This window comes from Saccostrea echinata, unplaced genomic scaffold (genome assembly GCF_033153115.1).
Source record: "Saccostrea echinata isolate AGI-Se365-2 ecotype Australia unplaced genomic scaffold, CSIRO_AGI_Sech_v1 ptg000001l, whole genome shotgun sequence".
NCBI lineage: Eukaryota > Metazoa > Mollusca > Bivalvia > Ostreida > Ostreidae > Saccostrea > Saccostrea echinata.
Genome location: NW_026889750.1, coordinates 23,116,080 through 23,140,536, shown reverse-complemented (window position 1 = coordinate 23,140,536; position 24,457 = coordinate 23,116,080). Strand labels below are relative to the sequence as shown.

General features: G+C 33.1%; 2 protein-coding genes across 3 annotated transcripts; one reads left to right on the top strand and one right to left on the bottom strand.

Annotated features, from left to right (window-relative positions):
* The first annotated feature begins 11,207 nt into the window (after positions 1-11,207).
* Positions 11,208-15,953, top strand: LOC133195912 (histone-lysine N-methyltransferase PRDM7-like). The gene is made up of 6 exons (XM_061331898.1): positions 11,208-11,268; positions 11,517-11,624; positions 14,572-14,636; positions 14,753-14,938; positions 15,259-15,490; positions 15,676-15,953. The coding sequence occupies exons 1-6, from the start codon at positions 11,208-11,210 to the stop codon at positions 15,951-15,953; spliced, it is 930 nt and encodes a 309-aa protein (XP_061187882.1).
* A 1,563-nt stretch (positions 15,954-17,516) lies between these two features.
* On the bottom strand, positions 17,517-22,960 carry LOC133202361 (uncharacterized). 2 transcript variants are annotated; one of them, XM_061338206.1, is made up of 6 exons: positions 22,914-22,960; positions 21,676-21,784; positions 18,515-18,614; positions 18,053-18,415; positions 17,899-17,950; positions 17,517-17,804 (listed from the first exon to the last, which is right to left on the bottom strand). In XM_061338206.1, exons 1-6 carry the CDS (start codon positions 22,937-22,939, stop codon positions 17,651-17,653), a joined length of 804 nt encoding a protein of 267 aa, XP_061194190.1. In that variant the 5' UTR covers positions 22,940-22,960; the 3' UTR covers positions 17,517-17,650. The 2 variants fall into 2 exon arrangements, with proteins under 2 accessions (XP_061194190.1, XP_061194264.1); XM_061338280.1 differs by having other exon boundaries at positions 18,521-18,614.
* Positions 22,961-24,457: the final 1,497 nt, after the last annotated feature.

The following is a 24,457-nucleotide window of genomic DNA, read 5'->3' as shown; positions in this document are numbered from 1 at the left end:
CATCTAGGGATGGACACTACCTCACTTGCTTTGGATGCCGGATATGACCTGAATTTTCCAGATGAATGACCAGGTTGAAATTTTTGGAGCAGGTCCGTTCCCAAGTAACTATAAGCCCTACCTTGACCAAACTTGCATGGATTGATGCATCTAGGGATGGACACTATCACTCTTGCTTCGGATGCTGGATCTGACCTAGATTTTCCAGATGAGTGACCAGGTCAAGATTTTGGAGCAGGCGCATTCCCAAGTAACTATAAGCCCTACATGGACCAAACTTTCATGGATGATGCATCTAGGGATGTACACTAACCAACCTGCTTCAGATGCTGGATCCAACCTAGATTTTCCTCATGAGTAAATTTTAGCCTTATTTTAACCAAATTAGCATGGATGATGTATCTAGGGATGGACACTACCACACTTTGGATTTGGATTCTGAATCTGACCAACATTTTCCAGATGAGTGACCAGATTAAAGTTTTTATTCTGGAGTAGCTGTATAATATTATGGCCTGTTATGATTAAACTTGCATAGATGGTGCATCTAAGGATGAAAATTTCCAGACTTGCTTTGGATGTTGGAACTGACCAAATTTTCTTGATTAGTAAACAGGTTAAAAGTTTTTTGAGCAGGTCTATTTCCAAGTAACTATAAGTCCTACTTAAAACAAACTTGCATGGATATTGATCTTGGATGTACACTAACTAGAAAAAGAATATGATGTGATATATGCCTTACTTATAGATAACATTCGTCGAGGTGAGCTTTGTAATCTTTGATTACCTATGTTTAAATAAACTAAAATTGTTCTCTATCCATTAGGAATTTTTTAAAACGATACTCTTCCTACACTTTTGGTCCGATTTCAATAAGACTTAACGAGGTTCGCTCCTGAGCTTTTGAGCAGATTCTTATCTTAATCTATATTTCAAAAATTCTGCATAATGTTTTAATTCTTGCAATAGATTTGGATTCTACAATGCCATTTTAACTATATTCAGTTAAAACTCCATGATTAAATTCCATACCAAAAGCATTAAGTGAGGAACTATATTTTGTGGCGGAAGGTTTTTTAGAAGAAAATGATCATTTTTTCTCTTTCGAAGTATTTAAAGTATGTTAAGTTTGGATTCCTATTTTTACATGCAGGCTGCACACATAGTTATTTTGTGCAGTGGACTGTTTTATACTGGTCCTAAATTATCTATTAAATAAACTGTCATGAATTCTATCATCATATTTGATAAATATAGCAAATATATTGTTGAAATGAAGAAAAAAATAGCCCTAATTTAAGCTTAAAATTAGCACTATTTTAGTAATATCTAAAAATTAACATCACAGACCCCCACTTTTAATTTTCTTTTCTGAATATATACGATACTTTTAACCATTCTTCTTAAATTCAGTAAAATGTCATTACTTTCAAATGATTTTTTTGCTTGTTAAATTTTTAATGCCAGAAAAATGAAAATGTTTGAGTGCAAAAAGGTCAAATAATTGAACATGCGGAGTAATTCGAAAATTTCTTCGTTGTTTCAAATTTTAATGTGTCTATTTAAGATGAAATAAGACTGTGTTTGTTCATCATAATTTATTTGAACAAAAAATATTGAAGGAAAAACTTTAAAAACTGATTTATGTGTAAGACGTATTTACAGTGCAAAAAGGTCAAACTAAATGCTCTGTAGCGCCAAAAGAAGCGCATTGACCCCCATTTTTTGTTTTGATTTTTAATACAGCTATGTGTATAAATTCTAAAAATATACTTGATAAAAAATTCTCATTACTTTTGATGGCAGGATCCAACCTCCTTAATACACAAATAGACTATACAAAGATACATTTCTTTGAAATTCTTTCAAAATGCTTCTTGGTCTGATTTCAGTAAGAATTGGTATACAAGTAGACTATACAAAGAAACAAATATCTATATAATTATCTGTTTTTGATTTTTGTCAAACAATGTTCCTATGAATACTTAAAAAAAAGAAATTTCTCTGAAATTCTTTCAAAACGCTACATCCTACAGTTTTGGTCCGATTTCAATAAGACTTTGAAAGTAGACTGTGCTAGGATACATTATTCTGTGTATCAGTTTGATTTCCAGGAAGAGTGTTGCCATTGTTACTTAAAATAAAAATTTCTTTGAAATTCTTTTAAAGCATGACTGCTCCTTCAATTTTTAGCTCACCTGAGCCGAAGGGTCAAGTGAGCTTTTCTGATCGAAATGTCGTCCTTATCGTACACTCACATTTTCATCTTCTTCTCAAGAAGCACTTTGCCATTTTCAACCAAACTTGCCACAAAGTATCCTTTGGTAAAGGGGATTCAAGTTTGTTCAAATGAAGGGGCCACGCCTTCTTCTAAGTGGAGATAATTATGAATTCGTGAAAAATTAATGGCATCAAATCTTCTTCTCAAGAACCACTGTGTTTGACAATATGAAACTTATGGGGAATCATGGTGAGGTAGTGTTGATTCAAATTTGTTCAAATCATGACCCCCGGGGGTAGGATGGGACCACAATGGGCAATCAAAGTATTACATAGGAAAACATAGGCAAAAATCTTTAAAAATCTTCTTTTCAAGAACAGCAAAGCCATGATTGGTCATATTTATGTGGAAGTATCCTCAGGTAGTGTAAAATCAAGTTTGTTCAAATCATGACCCCTAGGGGGTAGGATGAGTCCACAATTGTTGATCAAAATTTACATAGGAATACATAGGAAAAATCTTCAAAATTCTTCTCAAGAACAGCAAAACCATGATTGTTCATAATAATATAAAAGCATCCTTTGTTCAAACCATGACCCCAAGGAGAATAGAGGGTCCATGACAGGGGATCATAGCTATAAGGAATATAAAGGATATATCAATTAAAAAAAATTCTTAAGGATCAATGATACTCTGATAAGAGAGATAACTCTTAATTGGATAAATGTCTATTATTTCTTTATAAATTTGTCAAGTTTAAATGCCTTTTTGTCTAATTTTGCCCCGCAAGCTATGTTAAAATTGTATGCATTTTACTTATAAAATATTTTTCTTTTGGAAAATCAGGGGCGTTAGAGAAACATTTCGTTTAAGTGAACAGAGGGTTTATGAACTTTAAGAACAGCAAAGCCATTATGTGTCATATTAATTCAAAATCATCCTTAGGAAGCGTAGATTCAAGTTTGTTCAAATCGACCCCCCCCCCCCATTCCACGAACCACTTTTATATTTAAACTTTTCAATACTGAACTGATTTCTGCTTTTTCCTAGCCAAAGTGAACAGGTGAGCGATGTGGCCCCTGGGCCTCTTGTTAACTCTACTGGTTAGAAAATACTTTCAAAATGCTATTTCTCCTACAGTGGTCGTCTGATTTCAATAAAACTTGGAACACAAGTAGATACATGTACAATAAGATACATAATTCCATTTATTAAGATTTGATTTGGATGAACACTGTGCAATGTTTACTAAAATTAGGATAATTTTGAATTCTTCAAAAATGCTATTCTCCTATAGTTTTTTTTTTTTTTTTTTTTTTTTTTTTTTTATAAAGGAGTTGTAACGAAGTGAAAATACGTTATTTGTTCCTTTTGAAAAGCTTTTTAGCTCACCTGAGCTGAAAGCTCAAGTGAGCTTTTCTGATCACCCGTTGTCCGTCGTCCGTCCGTCCGTCTGTCCGTCCGTCTGTAAACTTTTCACATTTTCAACTTCTTCTCAAGAACCACTGGGCCAATTTTAACCAAATTTGGTACAAAGCATCCTTGAGTGAAGGGGAGTTTAAATTGTTAAAATAAAGGGCCAAACCCCCTTACAAGGGGAGATAATCAAAAAAAGACAAAAATAGGGCGGGGTCATTAAAAAATCTTCTTCTCAAGAACCACTGGGCCAGAAAAGCTGAAACCACAATAGGGAATCCAAGTTTTACATTGAAATACATAGAAAAAATCTTTAAAAATCTTCTTCTCAAGAACCACTGGGTCAGAAAAGCTGAAACTTATGTGGAAGCATCCTGGGGTAGTGTAGATTCTAAATTGTAAAAATCATGACCCCCGGGGGAAGGGCGGGGCCACAATAGGGAATCCAAGTTTTACATTGAAATATATAGAAAAAAATCTTTAAAAATCTTCTTCTCAAGAACCATTGGGCCAGAAAAGCTGAAACTTATGTTGAAGCATCCTAGGGTAGTGTAGATTCTAAATTGTTAAAATCATGACCCCCGGGGAAAGGGCGGGGCCACAATAGGGAATCCAAGTTTTACATTGAAATACATAGAAAAAATCTTTAAAAATCTTCTTCTCAAGAACCACTTAGCCAGACAAACTGAAACTTATGTGGAAGCATGCTGGGGTAGTGTAAATTCTAAATTGTAAAAATCATGACCCCCGGGGGAAGGGCAGGGCCACAATAGGGAATCCAAGTTTTACATTGAAATATATAGAAAAAAATCTTTAAAAATCTTCTTCTCAAGAACCACTTAGCCAGACAAACTGAAACTTATGTGGAAGCATGCTGGGGTAGTGTAAATTCTAAATTGTTAAAATCATGACCCCGGGGGAAGGGCGGGGCCACAATAGGGAATCAAAGTTTTACATTGATATATATAGAAAAAATCTTTAAAAATCTTCTTCTCAAGAACCATTAGGCCAGAAAAGCTGAAACTTATGTGGAAGCATCCTTGGGTAGTGTAGATTCTAAATTGTTAAAATCATGACCCCTGGGGGCAGGGCGCGGCCACAATAGGAAATCCAATTTTTATATTGAAATATACAGAAAAAAAAAATCTTCTTCTCAAGAACCACTTGGTCAGAAAAGCTAAGACTTTTGTAGAAGCATCCTGGGGCAGCGTAAATTCTAAAGAATTCAAATCTTGACCCCTGGGTGTAGGGCGGGGCCACAATAGGGAATCCAAGTTTTACATTGAAATATATAGGAAAAATCTTCAAAAATTTTCTCCTCAAGAACCTCTTGGCCAGTAAAGCTGAAACTTATATGGAAACATCCTAGGGTAGTGTAGATTTTAAATTGTTAAAATCATGACCCTCGTGGGTAGGGCGGGGCCACAATAAGTATTACAAAAAGATCATCTGGTGAAGAACAGCAGGGCCAAAGTTATTCAGGTGAGCGTTGTGGCCCATGGGCCTCTTGTTTAATCATCCGATACTGCATCTTCTGTTTGGGTCATTAAAATACTAATTGCACTTGTATAAATTAACTCATGTAAAAATAATTTTAATTCTTTTATTTTTTTCCCCTAAAATAGTACAGTAGTGAGAGTGTTGTATAATACTTGTAAGGTGTTGCATAGACGTCGGAACCGGGGGGGGGGGGGGGGGGGGGCTAGGGATTGATATAGGCATTGATAATTAGGGCTTAGCCCCCCAAACGTTTTTTGTTGGTTTAGCCCCCCCCCCTTCAATTTGCTTCCGACGCCTATGTGTTAAATGAAGACAGAGATGCTTTGTCTGGTATTTGCCCTTGGTTTTTCAGTGTAAAATATTCGATCAATGTAGTGGGACAGTCTTATAGAGTAGTGATGATCAATTCACCTATGTGGTATATTCGCGTCATGAATGATAATCTTTAATCTTAATTAAAATATGATTACCGTGTCACTCTGACTTCGCCACATTTATGTGGCTTATTTTTTCCGAAGAAACAAGAGTACTACTAGCCAGTACCACTAGCCACATTGTCTAAATGCATCAATAAGAATGTTTCAAGACTTTGCATCTTTACCTTTCATGCTAATAGAATATCTTTGAGCGACACATAAATATATCAACTCTATGTCAAATATCAATTTCGTAAAATAATTACAAAAACTGAGCTTTTTTCTGTCTATTAACCACAATATGGAGCGTTTTTAATCATCCGACACTGCATGCTTCAGTTACGGCGCCAGTGGGTGATCAATGGTATTAATATAATCGCTTACATAAAAGTTTTTCGTTTTTTGCCAAAAAAATTTGTTTAAGGATGAATATGAGAAAGGATTTTTAATAACTATAAGTGTAAGTGTGAGCATTTTTTAAAAACTGTAATTTCAAAGAGGGAAAATGCAAATTCTTCGCGTTGTTAAAAAGTTAAATATTAACAAATTTATTATCAATTGTTCATTCTTACAAACTTTATCTTTGTCATTTAGAGATGGAATCTGTAATATACACTCCTACAAAATATTAAGGACCAAATCCCCGGTTGGAATTTTTGTATTTCTTAATTTTAGGTGACATTAAATATAGCATGTTGGATCCGCCTATGATATGCAATATCGGTTATGAAGGGCAAAATATAACATTAGTGAAAAAAGAAATAATAAAACAGAGCTTAGGGTAATTAGATTTTCAAGACTTAGTACATCACAATTTAATTTTTTACAGATGAAATAGGTTTGGCTTTTGAATCTAGTGATTTTTAAAAAAAAAAATATTTTTGGTGGTGGTGGTTGTGGTGGTGGTGGTGGTGGGGGGGGGGGGGGGGTACGGTTTGACTGAAAGAAATGTGTGATTTTTTTTGGTGTAACATGGAAAAAATAGGTGATGAATTACAGAATTTGTTGAAATGTCTTTTCTATGACGAAAACATTGATTTTTACTAATAAATATTTCAATACATGTATTACATTAATTTCAACTCAATAAAATGTTTTATTTTCTAAAAAATGAGCTAATTTTTGAAGTATCATTATTGATCTACATTTACATTAAATAAGGATATTTCTTTTGGTTTAAAGAAAAAGAAGAAGTCAAGAAAAAATATATATTTTTTAGTTAAAAAAAAAAAAAATCCAAAAAGCATAGACTATGTAAAAATTAGATAGGTAGTTTTCTCATTACATGTATTTTGATTTAGCCCCAAAAGGTTTTACTCAATATACTCGATAAAATGAAGATACATGCACTAACAACATGCCAATATTACATGTATATTTTAAAAAAAACAATTACTGTGAGCCACTAAATTTCAAACATATCTTCAAGATTACTCATTAAATTAAAATTCTTCTTTAGATAGGCATTTTTTTTTTTACCTATAGTAGTAATGTTCATTTTTTAACAATCAATGAACCGCTTATTATGTTTGAAGTAAGCCAGCAATAATTTGCATTTTTCTGTATAAACTTTTCTTGAACAAAATAATTACTTCTATGAATAGTATGGCGGTTCTTTGCAGCCAAGAAAATATTTCCATCTTAAAGAAAAGTTTTTTCCCCCCCTTACTAAAGAAGTACTAGAATATTATTTTCTCTCTGACGGTACGTTTCTAAGCATACTCATTGGCTTACTTTTTTCTTTCATTTTCTTAAAATTGAAAACTATCATATCCCTCCACAACGTCTTATGCATTTCTTACAAGAGGCCTATGGGCCACAATGCTCACCTTGGACCTGCTTTCTTCGAAAGATTTTTTTTTTACTCGTAAATTTACCCGCATGCAAAATTTTGATCCCATAATGTGGCCCCAACCTAGACCCAAGAGGTTATGAATTAAGTGTACTCGAATCTATACAACAATCGAGCTGCTTCAATATGAGTAAGACTAACATGGGGTTAATTGCTGTTAAAGAGAAGAAGATTTTTTAAAGAATTTTTCCTATAAACGTGCATTATGTAAAAATTTGATTCTCAATTTTGCCCCACCCTAACCCCGAGTCTCAAAATTTGAAGAAAAAAAAATGTGTTCACACAACATAAGAATGTTTGCATATTGTACTATTTATTGAAGTCCTCCTTTTGAAAACATATTTTTTAATATAAATTTCCCATATATTCAAAACTCTTATCCCCCTGTTGTAGCCCCACCATAACCCTATGACCATCAAATCTACCTGAGGATGCTTGCATATTTGTATGTCTAATCATGATCCTGCTGACTTTTAAAGATACGTGTATTTTCCTATATATTACCATGTCAATCTTTGTTCTCTTAATATTGTTGCCCAACCCATACCCCAGATGGCCCATGATTTGAACACATATACATGTATATCTACTACCTGAGGATGCTTGCATACAATAGTATAACTATTTACTACGGGCCCGCTGTTCTTTAGAAGAAGAATTTCAAAGATACGTTCTTAACTGGGTATATTCCTGCGTAATACTTTGATCACCAATCGTCGCCTCATGCTACCCTAAGTGGCCATGGTTTAAATACCGGTATATCTCGAGCATTTTTACTTTCTAAGGATTTTTGCAAATTAATATGACTTGTCATGGCCCTGCTGTTCTTTAAAAAATTATTTGCCCTATTGATTCCCATGGTAAACTTTAGTCCCACTCTATCTCTTTGGCCAAGTTTTGAACAAATATTGAATCTACTCTATACCAGGAAGCTCTCAAATAATTTTCGTCTTTCCTGGTCCATTGCTTTTTTACTTGATTATCTCCCCTTTGAAGGGGACATAGTCATTCATTTGAACCAAGAATACTCTATGCCAAGTTTGGTTGAAATTTGCACAGTGGTTCTGAAGAACAAGATGAAATTGTGAAAAATTTAGGACGAAGATGACAACAACGACGACGACGACTAAACAACGACAGAAAACGCACAAATTTCTATCAGAATAGCTCATTTGAGCCTTTGGCTCAGGTGAGCTAAAAATTAAGTAACAGATTATCTTTGTCTTCAGATTTAGAATCTAATTAAAATACGCTTTTTGATGTAACAGTGATAGTCATATTTCATCAATGTTTCTTTCATAATGAATGTTCTTAGTTGTTTGCCTGGTATGATTTAGGGTCTAAATATGGCAATTCATTCTAAAATAGAATATATCTATTTTAGTACGTGTCTATAATCATTGACAAACCACGACTTTTTTAATAACACGAGCACCAGTGACTTTCAAAAACTCTGTAAGAAAACAACAACAAACAAATCAAAAACAAAACAAAAATGGTGAGGATTTTCCTGAAACCTTTATCAAAGACACGTTTTTTGATTTTAATTGACAACAGAGTTTTCTCAACAAGAAAAAAAAGGCTGTATCGATTTTTATATCTTGAATCACGTAATTATATGTAACAAGTATATGCTGATATTTCCGGCACATGTTAATCAAATTAACAATGAACAATTCATCAATTCCCACTCCTATCAATTTAGACAGATTGTTATTTGAAATAAAGATTTAATGACAACGTTAATAAGTCGAGCGTATTTTGAAAAATGATGTATATCTCCAATTTACCTTGAATATGAACCCCACGCAAAACGCCAATGAAAGATGATTCTAGGAAAGGTGAAATTATTTTGTTGACATCATATTTACAAATATAAATACAAAACTAGATACAATCTCGTTGCGAGCAACGAGAGGTCTTCCATCCGATTCTAAAAAAAAAAAAAACAACGTAAAATCGAGCTGAAAAAAGTAAAAAAATAATTGGACACAAGGGGGATTGAACTCAAGTCGCCAGCATGAAAATCCAACGCGCTAAATACTACGCTATTGGGACAACTGCTCTAAATCTACTTGTATATACTTCTGCAATAGTGCATCTGTCTTAGAATTAAGAAAGGCGGGTCACCATTCACAATTTGGCGCCAAACGCCACGAGTTAATCTTCGCGCCTTTTCTTTGGAATGTTCTATTAAAAAGGTGTAAAAGCTTGAATGAAATTAATAAAAAAAAACGTTCCAATTAGTTACTCTTTCATGAAAGTGTTGGAATGCTTCGCCAAAAAACAAACATCGCTTTACGACGGTCAAGGAATCAGACACCATTTATGTTCAATAACTTGCATCAGATCTTTGAGAAAAAAAATGTTTCTATAAAATTCATTAAGCGATCTTTTAAAGTACGGTTTTCTTACCTTTGTCTTTTCTATTAGTTTAATATGACACAAGTGCGCATGGGAAAACAGAGGTCACGTCTTACACTTACTATATATATTGTCTCTTGAAAAACTATTACTTATAACCATGATTTAATATCTGTTTTTTCTATTATGCAAAACAAAAGGTTGTAGATATCGTATTTCATTTGTACATGTAGTCTTCTCTTTTTTACTTTGCGAACCGGCCAAAACCAGTTATAGATGACGTTTGAGAACACATTGGCTTAAAACTGAATTTGACACAGAATTGCAACGTAACTACGACGTGACAATCCATGTATTCTTTAACTTTACTTATAACTATGATTTAAGATCTGTTTTTCCGTGGTGCAAAACAAAAGGTAGTAGGTATACTATCTTATTTCATTTACACATTTAGTCTTTTCTTTTTCTACTTTGAGAACCAGCCAAAACCAATTTTAGTTTGACTTAGAAATGCAACGTAAATACTACGTGACAATCAAAGCATCCATTTACATTTCATTTATCCTTATGTAACTTTCGTTCAAGCAAACGCTCAGCTGCCTCTTTAACCCCCTACTCGCGAAATGTCGGAGTTGATTGAGACAGCCGCCATTTTGGACCCGCTTCAGATTTTCAAATGTTAATATCTCGAGTTTAGATTATCAATATTTAAAAAAATTAAATAGTAAGCATTATAAGAAAGGTCTCTATTAACATTCCAAAAAAAAAAAAAAACAGAAAAATTTTAGAAAACAAAAAAGTTAGAAAATTCGACTGTTTAAATTCGCATATGGTAACGACAGGAAGTCCTGACAACGAACGAAAGGTCGCGTCCTGGATAGTACTTATCACGATCTATAATCCCTGAAAGTTTCACGTTGATATCTGTTACCGTTCTTGAGATTATCCGTGGACAAAATGTTATTTTAATTTCAGAAAATGGTTCGTAACTTGGCACCGGAAGCGAATTTCCAAAAAATCTCTCGGATAAAATAACTTCAGATAACAACACATTGTTTCCGTAAATTTCATGAAAATCCACCCAGTAGTCTCCGAGAAATCGCGTGCAAAATATTAAGTGGGCGGAAAAATAATAATAATAAGAAACAGTAGAATCACTATAAGGTCTTCCGTGAAGACGAAAGACCTTAAAAAAACCCATGAAGGACAGTGTCATTTCATAAACAATTAAAAAAATAATAATCTCCCTCACACAAGTTTTGTTTTTTCTCACCATCAATAATACAGTAATATAATATAATATAATATAATATAATATAATATAATATAATATAATATAATATAATATAATATAATATAATATAATATAATAATAAAGTTATATAATACAGCACAAAGACAATTTTTTTTTTATTTTAGGAGAAACATAATATCCGTTATGATTGCCAAGTGGAGAAAGATTCATATTAAGTTTATTCTATCTTTTTTAATGACCAATGGTAAGTCACTTAATTATTGAAAATATTTTATTGCAAAGTCTCATTGAGGTACCTTTATTTATCTAGAAGTACTTAGTTTTTGGAGGCCTTCATACATAATACATGTACTTATTTTTAAAAATTGCTTCTTCGGCTACAAAAAGGAATTTGATTGTTTGTTTTATGCATAATAGCCACTCCACGTCTTACAATGAGATGCAAGGAACACTCTTTGGAATGGAACCACCATTGCTATGTCTTTCATGCAGAAAAGTTGTCACGTGATACAGCGACGTCAGTCTGTCGACGAGAAGGAGGCTATTTGGCCGTTCTGAATTCAATACAGGAAGAAAACGTTATAACCCAGTATTTATTAAGTAGGTCTAACAATGTGATTATTACTACATTTTCTGAATGAATTAAGTTGGGGTTTATTGTTGCTGTTTGTTGCAATCCATTTGTTCTTACTTATGATTAATCATGTCTTGTATAGATGTATTATAAGTTTTTGGAAACTAAAAAAGTTTCATCAAAGGAAACCAATAGGGGCTGTTTTCTCATGCAAAGAATACCAAAACGGTAAAACTAGAAACTTACTGCAACATACTGCTGTATATTACTATATTTGATTAAAATCAAACACACAGAATAAATTTAACAAACAAGTCGGCAAAAGTGACAATTTACTGTAGCCTCGCTCAGTTACACTGAGAGTGTTTCTTTGCAAACTAAGTAAAAATTTAGTCAGCAACCAAATCATGGTACTATATGAACCGCTATATACAATGAAATCAGTTAACATGTTAAAAAAGTATGTATTAAACGAAAAGATTTAAAAATATCTCAAGTCTAGTTATTTGAAAACCATATATAGGGATTAAAATGCAAAAAAAAAATGTTTATCCAGAGGTACTTTGCTGATATATGTCCTTTTCTGTTAAGCAAAGTATTGCTTGCATTTAATTTGATGTACAGTTGTATATGGATTTTCAATAAATTAATGTGTTGTACTTCCAATTTGCCATACAATTTCTAGCGATAAAAATTTTACTAAAAAAGATTGCTTAGTATGAAGATATTCCCTGTAAATTATGTGAAAAGCATTGCAAAAAAACTTTAGTAGCTTGCTCTGACTACGATCATTTTTTAAACCGACTACTGACAAATAAGTTGATGTTACAGAGATTTCAGCAACCTCGTTTAAAGTCAGCATTTCGGAATTTTTATGGTCGTCATAATGGCCTTATTTGCGAATACCTGTCATTGTTTCGTATTTTGACTGACATGTTACCTACTTCGTATCGTTAGGTCATTGTTATTATAATTAATTAGTCTGTCTACCTTATCAATACATAGGGCTCAAAGCGACTGTGACCGGTTGACAAAGGATGCTTACTCCTCCTAGCCACTTAATCCATCTAAGGAGTTTCCAGGGGTCAGTGATTTATGCCCTGTTCAAAAATTCGTATTGCATGTTTTTAAGAATTTTGAGATCGATCACTGTTCGTTATCTTCATCTTTTTTGAATTTAAAAATTGAATCAGTAGCCTTCTACGCGTTTTTTCATTTTGTTAAAGGAATTCTTTTTACTCTTCTTTCTCCTACAAAAGTGATATCAATTCTCTAAATGCGCAAAATAGTTTTTAGAGCAGTTCAATTCCCACATATACGTAAAAACTATATGACCAAAAGGTAGGCGTGCCATCTCATATGATTCAGATGGTGCCTGTATGAAAATCATCTTAAGCAGTTTGAGTTTCAAGTAAATATGTGTTACACATACCAAACTTGTGTATTCTATGGATGTGCAAACAACCAGTCATAATTCCAACGTTCTCTAGCTGAACATATGATTTTTGGACGATTTTCAAGTTTTTAAAAATACAAGAAAAATTCTTAGGAGACCTCGCTATGCCCACTGAACGAAAATTTGAATATAGATTTATGTAAATTTATATAAAGTTTTAAATTACTACTAAATGCAATGCATGTATCTCTATGTAAAATCCTCAGAATCTTTATGTTCAAAGCACATTTCTTATTTCAGGAAACAAGGGCACGCTTGCAAACGATGCCGGCGTTAGTTTTAAGGTAAGCAAAGCAAACGTATACAGTCAATATGAACAAAGACTTTTATTACAAGTGGAGCAAAAATATTTCAAGTAGATGTGTCATCAATATCCTTTTCGTTTTAGGAAGAGAATCTCGACACAGAAAAAGAAAGTCTGCGAAAAGAATGTAAGTTCTTTTGTGTAATATAAATACATCCTTATAAAACCAGGTTTATTCCCCGTCTTTTCCATTTTACAGTTGACTGTTTTAGCTCCGCTCAACATTAAATTAAAAAAAAAAACCAACTCATTATTGTTCCATGTCCTTGTGAGTACTATGTATTTTTATATGTGTTTCTCCAAAGAATCAATTGGTTTATTCCATATCCTACTGATTTTTTAAAAACTTTTATATAACCATTATCCAATTGTCTAAAGGTCCCCAAGGAACCAATATTGTCTAATGTCATGTCTTGACGTTTATTTTTAAATATGTATCGCCAGACTCCGAGGTCACAAGGGCCCCAAGGTAACTAATCATTTAATGTGTTGTCCATGCCTAGTTTTGCCAGACCTTCTTTTTTTTAATTTGGCAGCTTTACCCTCACCGATCTCGCTTATCGTTTTTTTTAGCTTGATCTCGTATAAAATGTTGAAACAGCCATAAGGATAAAAATGAATAGGTCGTCAGAAACGTTCTCCTGACTTTCGAAGGGGGGGGGGGGTCTTATATTAATTTATTTCATTTCTTAAATGAAAATCAATGAACCTCACTGATTTTAAGTATTTTTTATTTAGGTCCGATCACACGTTACTCAAATATCTGTTTTGTTTCTCCTTTAATATATAAGAAATATTCAAAATATGACATTATCTTGTGATTTCTAAACTGTTTTCAAAATGTCTTAGAAAATAAATACAACAAAAATTGTGATATTGACAATTGAAGTGATTTTTAATAGGATTATACAGGAAACACCGTTCTCTGGTATCTTGCACAAATGCCTGGTAAGGTACCTCAATTTTTTTGTGAGGAAACTTGTTAAAGTAGCGTACTTAAATGACAGAGTGTTGGGAAAATTTATATATTGTTGAGGAACGTGTCGTCAAAGCTTAATTCATGCTAAAGAAAAGAACCAAACGAACAATAAATTATTCCTATACATATTCACTACTTCAAAGTTATGGCTCTGAGTTCGATAAAACTGTCCTGTGACACACTTCTCTTGCTTATTTTTATAGGAATTATTCAAGACATATTTATCTTTTATAGTTTGTGAAGCATATATCCAGGGAAGCTTAAATCAGAGCAAAATTAATGTTTTGAATCAAAATCAGGTAATTCTTCCATTATATTCTGCTTAAACATAATAGTATTTTTGGTATACAATTAATTGTAATAGTAATTATGCTTATGATATGATGAAAGTGCCTGTTATTTAAATATATTAAAGGTTCCCAAGGGCTCCCCGAAAAGAGGTTTATTGACAACTCCCCATGGTTTCTCCGTTCGTCAATCTCTCATTCCACGTGCAAGTTTGGGGGTATGGTCCGACATCCCTGTTCCCAAACACACAATTCTTGGTGAATATGAGGGAGATCTTGTAGACTATACAACAGATTTCACTTATACCTGGCAAGTAAGAGGTGCACATTTTTCAATGAAGTTTTGTAAGTTGAAAAATAAGAATTCAATCTAATTTCTATGAATGAAAAAAAAAATGCTGAAAGGACAATTTAAAGAACTATCGATTCCCTTGAATGAATTTTAAAAAGAAAACATTATACTTTTATGGTAACATTTTTATCATGATACAGGTAAATTAAAAACGCCCACGAAAAGAAATAACTGAGACTTTATTTAATGTCAATGCAACCACATTTGGTTCCTGATAAAAAATTAAATGTTAATGTGACTCAAATACTTAATAATTTCAATAGTAACGATTATTTATCTCAGGTAGGGTCAGGTCATCGCACCCTATACATAGACGGCAAGAATGAAAGTATCAGCAACTGGCTACGATACATTAACTGTGCGAGAAATACATTTGAAGAAAACATAGACACATTCAACTGTGACTCAAAGAAATTTTATTTCACAACCAAAGAATTGAAAACCAACAGCGAATTGTTGGTATGGTATGGGACTGCATACGGGGAATGGCTGGGTATTAAGAGGAATAATCCTGGTAAGGGCACCAAAAACTGTTATCAATCGTGATCATGATATAACATTATGTCTCAGAACATTAGTATAAAATATTGCCATTAATTTTTTTTAATGCAATGTACAGTTTAACTTATATACGAGGTAAGATTAGCTTGTTTAATTTCAACCATTAAATGTTATTCTTGTTTCAAAATATTATTTTAGAAAAAGACTTTCCAATTGGATCATGGAATATTCGTGTGGGAAGTATATACTATCTACACAATAAATGGTGGAACAGTGACAATTCAGATATAACTTACACTAACTGGGCACGTGAAACAGTCACAAAAGTACGTGAGAGAACTGTGCATATAGTATTGACGAACAGAAATGGAAAATGGCAGTGGGTACCTGAACGAGATTATTCATATTATGTAAAGGACAACAGTTTAAAACTTTCCTTTCTTTGTGAAATCCCTTTATTGTCAAATTCATCATGAATTTTGTAGTGTTTATTATGTTAAAGAAATACTAACTGAGGGTTCCAAGGGTGTTTTTCTCGTTTTAAAAAGATATAGAAACAATCTAACTAAAATTAGAAGCGGTAGCGGATTCGGAACATCTAATTTTAATTAGATTGATATAGAAATTTCTTAATCGAAGATGCAACAAAAATTGGATATACCTGATCATTTTTATGAAATTAATTAATGTGAAAGAAAATGTATATCGAAAAGTTCTCTTTCCTCATAAGTAAATACTACTAGAATAAGTACATTTATATATCTTACTAAAATATACATAATATAGGTACAATTCAGAAATTTTTTAGTTACAAGTACATGATCGTTATTTTCTACACTTCTAAAAATTATGTCAATTGCATTTTTTCCCAAAATTCAATTTAGTTTATGTAGGCAATGATCTCTTTTTTGAAAGAGTAGAACTTAATATTTATATACTGCATAATAATCAACGTAGGAACTATTTAACATGAAAACATCTTAGAAACTATTTAAGGAAGAAAATTATTTTGATGATTAACTGAACTGTCACAAACTAGCATGAGTCACATGATCAACATAAATGCAACAAGTTAAAGGAAATAATTATAGCGCATGCCGGTTCGATGTTGAAAGTGCAACTTTTTATCGGAATAAAATGTCTGATCTAATTAAAAATGGCAATAATGTAATATTCAATAGGTACCGGCGGGGGGGGGGGGGGGGTACTCGGTCGAACTCGGGAAAATATCATAGGATTTTCGAGACTGGACAGTTTACTTTTTTGTGTTTTAGAGATTTTAAGGAATTCCAAGAGCAGCATGATATTTGTTGCTGAGGCTTGGTATTATGCACTCTCGGGATTTTCGCCTTTGAAAAATTTTTGGAATTTTCGATCGTTCAATGAAAAAGCTGATGAGGCGAGCATTTGAAATCGACTCGATTTCGAGGTTCATTACGAAATGTATTCTTAGTAGTACCACTAGTACTAAGAAATATCTTAGTGCTTAATTTCTAAACCAGAAGTTCTTTTTATAAAGAACCACAGGTGAAATTCAAGTGTATTTTATTGAAAAACCTCTTTTTATGCACTCGACGACATGGCAATCCTCTTTTCTTATACCGCCATCAAACTTGCTTTCCATATTTTGACATATATATCTTTTCAAAGAATGAACAGCACCCATTTAAAATTATGTTATCTTTACATTTTTTCCGTCTAATTTGTTTTTTTATAGTCTTAAAACGGTAGCGTATCTCATTTTCACATCAGCAACGAAGCAAATAAACAAATTAAATCGCAAAAGAAGCTCAATGAAATAAAAAGACATACATGTATGAAACTTAATAATGAACAGAGAGGAAAGTTTTGCAGCAATGTCTTATGATATGAATTGTTATAAAGTACAACTTTACAGTGATTTTTGAATACAAGAGCTATACAAGTAATTATGGTATAGAACCGAGTTCTAGGATATATAAGCTTGATGAAACATTATTTTTGAATCTGTGTAACATCGCATTGACACAATAGTCCTTTTTGAAATAAATATTTATACATGTATATTCATACATTTTATTGTAAACACAAAAGTAAGCAATCTGTCCAAACTCCCATCTGGAATCATCTAAAATGCGATCACATACCACATCTGTATACAGAATTTGCTTCCAATAATTGATTATCAATGGCATCAAAGATTGTCAATTCTTAGAGTTCGTGTGATTCCATAAATTCTCTGACGAAGCGATTCTTTCTGTTCAATAAGGTGTTGTTCCATTTGTTTAGCTTGATTTAGTAAATCATCAATGAGAGATGGGACTTCCTCCTCAAATTTTTCGCCATCACTGCAACAAGTGAAAGATACATTGTATTCTGTATTAATAATACATTTGGAATCAAAGAAATAGGGATGAAAAAGTCATAGTTAGAGATTATTACCGAAAAAGTTCCATCCAGTGCATATACACTTTTGCAGTCTTTTCCTTCATATCTAAAAAAATTAAACAAAATCAAATTACGAAAACTGTGAATACAGAATGTGGAATTTTTGTTTTTTATCATCTATAAACTTATGGTAAAGATGTCAGCATACCTGTAATGATGTCAGCAATATTCATGTCGTCATAAATGTTTTGAGATGAACTCTGAGAATCTTCGTTGGTATCGACATCTTCTGTTGTTGTGGATGTGTCTGTGGATAATGTATCTATTGACTGAGACTGTTGAGAGGCGGTATTTAATTGGTCATTAAAAGACTGAGAAAACTGAGACTCTGCATATGATTGGTCATCGGCAGTTTGCGACACTTCATACGATTGGTCCTTTGGAGTCTCGGAAAGCTGTGGGACTTCATATGATTCATTCGAGTCTAAGACTTGGAAGTCACTTCTACTGGATGCATTCTCGTCAAAATTAAAAGACGACGTGAAATTCTGGTCAAATGATTCATCTGATTCTGAAATAATAAAAACCATGAAATTCTCCAAATAGAAATAAAAACAAATAAACGCCCAATCCTACAAAATCCCAAAAAGCATGAAAACCAAAACCATACCAACACCTGACATGGTATAAGCGCTGTTGATGGTGTGGTATTGATAGTAAGGAGATGTTTTCGGAATATCCGGTGTTGTTGGTCTCACAAAACCTTCATTCTGAAAAAAAATTCCTCAATCAATTGCAAAACTTAAATAACATCTTATAAACATCGCGTAAAAATGAAAACTGCCCTGTATGTGTTTAAGAAAGCTCTTCATATGACAGACTTTTATCCTGTTACATGGCGCTATTTTTTACCAGTTCGAGTTCGTTTTAAACAATTTCACAACCTTGTGTCCAATATCTTTCACGGTATCTCAGTTTACAAGTAAACTTATTTTTATCATAACTTTTATGGGATGAAATGCTTGTTGGTTTACTAAAATTCATTGGCATTAAGGGTAACAAGTTTTAACCAGCTCTGCTTTGGACGTGGCAATTTATGAATCACATACAATAACAGAAGACATTATACATAATTTGTATTTTTCATTTCACATCCTGGAGTTAGATGCGTTTCTAGTAGTGATGGGCAATCGGATTTTTTTTTTTTCATAATTCGATTATCGGATTACTAGTATATAGAGGATATAAAGGCTTTTTAAACCCCCGCGTTTTACTGAAGAAAATGCAGCTAAAACAATTCGTTTTTTCCTTAAACTTCAATATGCCAACAAAGGAATTGACGCGGTTAATATAAGTAATATCCTTAATCACAAAAGGGTCCAGTCTTGTATTCCACCATATTTCAAGTTAAAGACTACACCTTGTATTTCCTATAAATATACGTCGACTATTGCTTCCAAACTTTTTAATTACAAGAAAACTTTACAGGGCCTGGATATCGAATATCTGAAACATAATCCTCCATCGTGTTCATGTTCTTCTTCGCCCTATAACTATAGTCCTGCTGGACACGTTATTACTGGTGACGTAAATATAGTTAATAATGAGGATCTTAGATCACTAATTTTAAAAGGTCCTAAATTTAGGGAACCCAGATCCTTCAACTGGCGTAAGAATTTCATAAATATTATGGATTCTGTAGAGGACTACGCCAGGCGATGGGCCAGACATGAAAAAGAAGACCTTGACACTTTGTCAGAATGGATTAAATGTATCAGATGTATGTTAAAATCGCGCATTAAAAGATTGAGAGGCAATATGAAAACCATCTATCCTTCTGTATTCAATAATCCAGAAGTGAAAAAAGAATTAGATAGATTACATGATCAGTACGTACTGGTCCCTGCTGACAAAGCAGGTAACAACATTGTCTTTGTTTGTAAGGATCATTATATTAAATGTATTTTAGAGGAACTTGGATTTAATTCTACAAGTGGTAATCCAACTTATACTCATAGTTCCCTTTCTAAGGAAGAAATTCTTCAAAATCATATGTCAGTTTTGAATATTTTTAATATTCCAAACAACCAAAATGAATTCGAATTACCATATTTATATTGGATTCCGAAACTTCATAAAAATCCTTACAAACAAAGATACATAGCGGGTTCCAGTAAATGTTCAACCAAGCCTCTATCTTTACTCCTCACAAAGATATTATCAGTGGTGAAGAAGAAACTTCAAGAGTACTGTGCAACAATATATTCGAGAAGTGGTGTAAATCAGATGTGGATACTTAAAAATTCCAAGGAACTTTTGGAAAATTTGAAATCACAAGATTTTACCAAAATCAACAGCTTAAAAACTTACGACTTTTCAACTTTATACACAACCATTCCCCACGATAAATTAAAGTCCAGGCTTTTTGATATCATTGACAGCTGCTTTTTCAATAAAAATGGAACTCGTAAATATACTTACCTTGTCATTGGTCATTTGCAAAATTATTTTGTTAAAAAACATTCTGATTGTACACACAAGTACACTGAAGTTTACATTAAAAAGATGCTTGAGTTTCTGATTGACAATATCTATGTGTTTTTTTGGAGACCAGGTCTTCCAACAATCTATTGGAATTTCTATGAGTACCAATTGCGCCCCGTTATTAGCAGACCTTTTTTTGTATTCATATGAAGCAGAATTTGTCCAAAATCTTGTACGTGAAAAGAAGAAAACACTTGCTGTGGCGTTCAACTCGACATTTAGATATATCGACGACGTATTGTCAATTAACAATGGCTATTTTCATTCTTATGTCGATACGATATATCCTGGTGAACTTGAGATAAAAGATACCACAGAGTCTCACACATCTGTTTCATATTTGGATATTTTACTTGAAAAAGACGTTAATGGTAATCTAACAACCAAGCTTTATGATAAACGTGATGACTTTAACTTTTCAATCGTCAACTTCCCTTACTTATGCAGCAATATACCTCCATCACCTGCATACGGGGTATATATCTCTCAGTTGATTCGATACGCAAGAGCATGCTCTATGTATGTACAATTTCTAAAACGAGGTAAATTATTGACAAATAAGTTGATGAAACAAGAATATCAGCTGTCTCGTTTAAAGTCGTCATTTCGTAAGTTTTATGGTCGATACAATGACCTTGTCAGCAAATACAATTTATCATTGAGTCAAATGCTGACTGACGTTTTTTATACTAATTGTTAGGCCATTATTTACACACTGAATTGTAGACGGATTTTTCCATTATTTCCCGATCATGACAAGGAGCACACAGCGGGTGTGACCGGTCGGCAGGGGATGCTCACTCCTCCATGGCACCTGATCCCACCTCTGATGTTTGGAGGTCCGTGTTTGCTCTGCTCCTATTTTGTATTGTATAATGGACTTTTGAGCTTGAATACTGTTCGTTATCTCCATATATTTCATGGATATTCAATGTTGTGAAGATGAATATGGAATTTATTTCACGAGAGGGACAGGATTTTTTTAATACTTTCAGTCGTGAAAATATAAAAAAAAAATCCTGTTCAACTCATGAAATAAATTCCATATTCATCTACAGAATAATTGAATATCCTCTATATATTGCATATAGTTCTTACTCCAGGATGTGAAATGAATAATACAAATGATGTATAATGTTTTCTGTTATTGTATGTGATTCATAAGTTGCCACGTCCAAAGCAATTTATAGAAGGCAAAGCTGCTCCAAAACAATATTCACATATTTCATTGATTAAAAATAAGCGACAATATTTTAAGAGGTTCAATACAGTATTTTCAGTGTTTACATCAACTTTACGTCTCCTTTTTGGTGACGCTGCATGGGTAGAAGTGTCATTGAATTCATCGTCTTTTTCACTCTCATCACTTTCAATGCCATTCATGTCAGAAAGGAAACTGAAAAAAATGTCAATGCATGATTCAAGATATAAAATATTTTCAAAACCCTATTTGCGTCATTATCACAGGCATTTATTTCTGTAATAATTTTTTAACCCATAGAAAAAAAAATAATAAACAATAATAATAATAATGTTATTAATATAGGCCTACTATTGGTTAAAACATTATTGCAGAAACATACAAGTATTAAAGGTCATTTTATATATAGGCCTAGTTATAAAATCAATGTAAAAGGGCATATAAAATAAACAGTACGTTTTTTGTGAGTAGAAGGTTGGGAGAAGGGGTACCAATCCCTCCCTAGACGCACCCTGGTCTCTCCAGATTATTTGGAGATTGGCGTATGGGTCAGAATCTGTAGAAATGTGAGTCTTTTGATTGCAACCCCCACACCCAACCTAAACTAGAGCTGGTCGCTCACTATTGCTACTTCTGACCTCCTAGGGTAAGTACTCAAGGAAAAGATAAATTGCTCTCATACCCAGACACTAAACTGTGTTTAAACATTATTTTAGGTGAGGGCAAGCTTTAAAATGAGAGAGAGAGAGAGAAAGATCTGTGGAGTGATTCGTTGATGACATTGGTTATGTAGGCCTACCGCATATAGTCTGACAACAGTAACCAAATTGAGAATAGTCATTGGTAATTGCTCGAATTTTAAAATGCAAGTAGATCTATCAGTGGTGGATTTAAGGGGGGGGGGCGCACCCCCCCCCATATGTCAAAGTTAGCGTAAATATAGTTTCGTCGAGAAAATGCAAAAATGTCGTACTTGGTAGACCTCATTTTTACCCTACAAAATCTCTAGAATCCAGGAGCTTCCGGGGGCTTCGCCCCTGCCCCGACCTCTGCCTACTTTTTGCGCCACCTCTGACTTCAATTCCTGGATCCTCGCCTGAGTATATTTATTTTGATCAACAGAGCATTTAACTCCCCCATCCCACCCCCTCCTGGGATCATGAGAGGAGGGGGATGAGAATGGAATATTAATGCCAGGGACGACTTCAGATATTTTTTAAACAATGGTAGTGCCCTGTGGTCCTTAGACATAGTAACAATGCTTATCATGAATAAAGAGTATTTTTTCCAAGGATTTACAAAAGAAATATCAGATAGGACCTACCTTTTCCCAATATCTTTTGTTCCCATTAAAGCAGACGACCATGAAGAAGAGTTCAGTCAAGGACGATAACTCCAATATTTTCATTACGTCTTTAAAAAGTTGTCTTTCATGCACTTCTTATTCATCGCCTCTTGACGTTACGTAATTTTTTTTTATTTAGACAGATGATACAAGCTACAAAATACAAAAAACAAAAAAAAAAAAAACAACAACAACAACAACAACAAAACCAAACAAACAAACAAAACCAAAAAAAATTATTTTTTACTTTGATATCCTTTCACACTGTGAGAGAATATCATTTTGGTATCCTTTCACACTGTGAGAGAATATCACTTTTATTCAATAAATAAAACACAGTATATTTAACTGTTGAAAATGTATATATATATATATATATATATATATATATATATATATATATATATATATATAATTTTCAAATTCTTTGATTGAAAAGTGCATAAAAAGCCTATATATGCATACATGTACTTACATTTTATCAGACGTCATAATCTTCTGTGCGACGATGGCGATAAAATATGGAATAAATATTTTTTTACGATTACTATATTAAAGAAGTGGGGGGGGGGGGGTTGTATGGCTTCTAATGGAATACCGACAAAATTTATATTTATTCCACATATTTTTATTTACAGATGGTATTAATTTAGTGTGAGATTGAGATTGTGTTTGGATTGTCCTCTCATTCCTCGAGGTTAGAAGCAAATTAAATTAAATAGATTTTTAATTAGAGGAGATCTGCATGAAATAATATATTACTGCATTTTCAACATGCCTAGACATTTCTCGGTCTCAAGAACAGAATAACATTAAGTCTTTGTTGTCATAAAACGAAGTACAATTCCATTTCTGTTTCAGAGATCTCGATGCGTCTCTACAGAATACGAGGCGGCGCTTCCTAAAATGAGTAAACCTCAAACCTGAGTCCGGCGCAGAACGTGAAACCGGCAAAGATTGTAATGAAAACCAGAGAATGGATGATGACGATGATTTTGATGTTAGTGATGAGGAGGAAGAATTGGACTGCGAAATGAATGAAGATGAAGCAGAGGATGATGATGATTATGTTGACGATGAACTGAAGATAGCTGTACACGTATATATCAGAGATTTCCTGGGATTTTGACTTAATTAGGCGTTGGATGTATTTAACTTGAGCAATATTTTCTCATAAATAAACATTTCATTCTTCTTTCCTTGTAAATACCTTTAAAAAATAATAAAATAAAAAAAGAATAACAATTTATGAAGAATTTGGAAATTTGTTGATAAGTTTCAGGGGAACACACGATTCATTTTTTTTTTTTTGGCTACTTTTGACCTTCTTTCTTAATTTCATTTCATTTATTCCATTTTTAAAGTTGCATATAAATATTATTGTTCATCAGTGTATAGCTTCCATTACTGTAGATCTCATATAACTTACTGTCTCACGGGCGTATAGGAACTTGACCAAAATGTTTCAAAATAAGTTACATATTGTAGGTAGAAGTCGCCTATTTTGGAATCAAAGTTTTTAT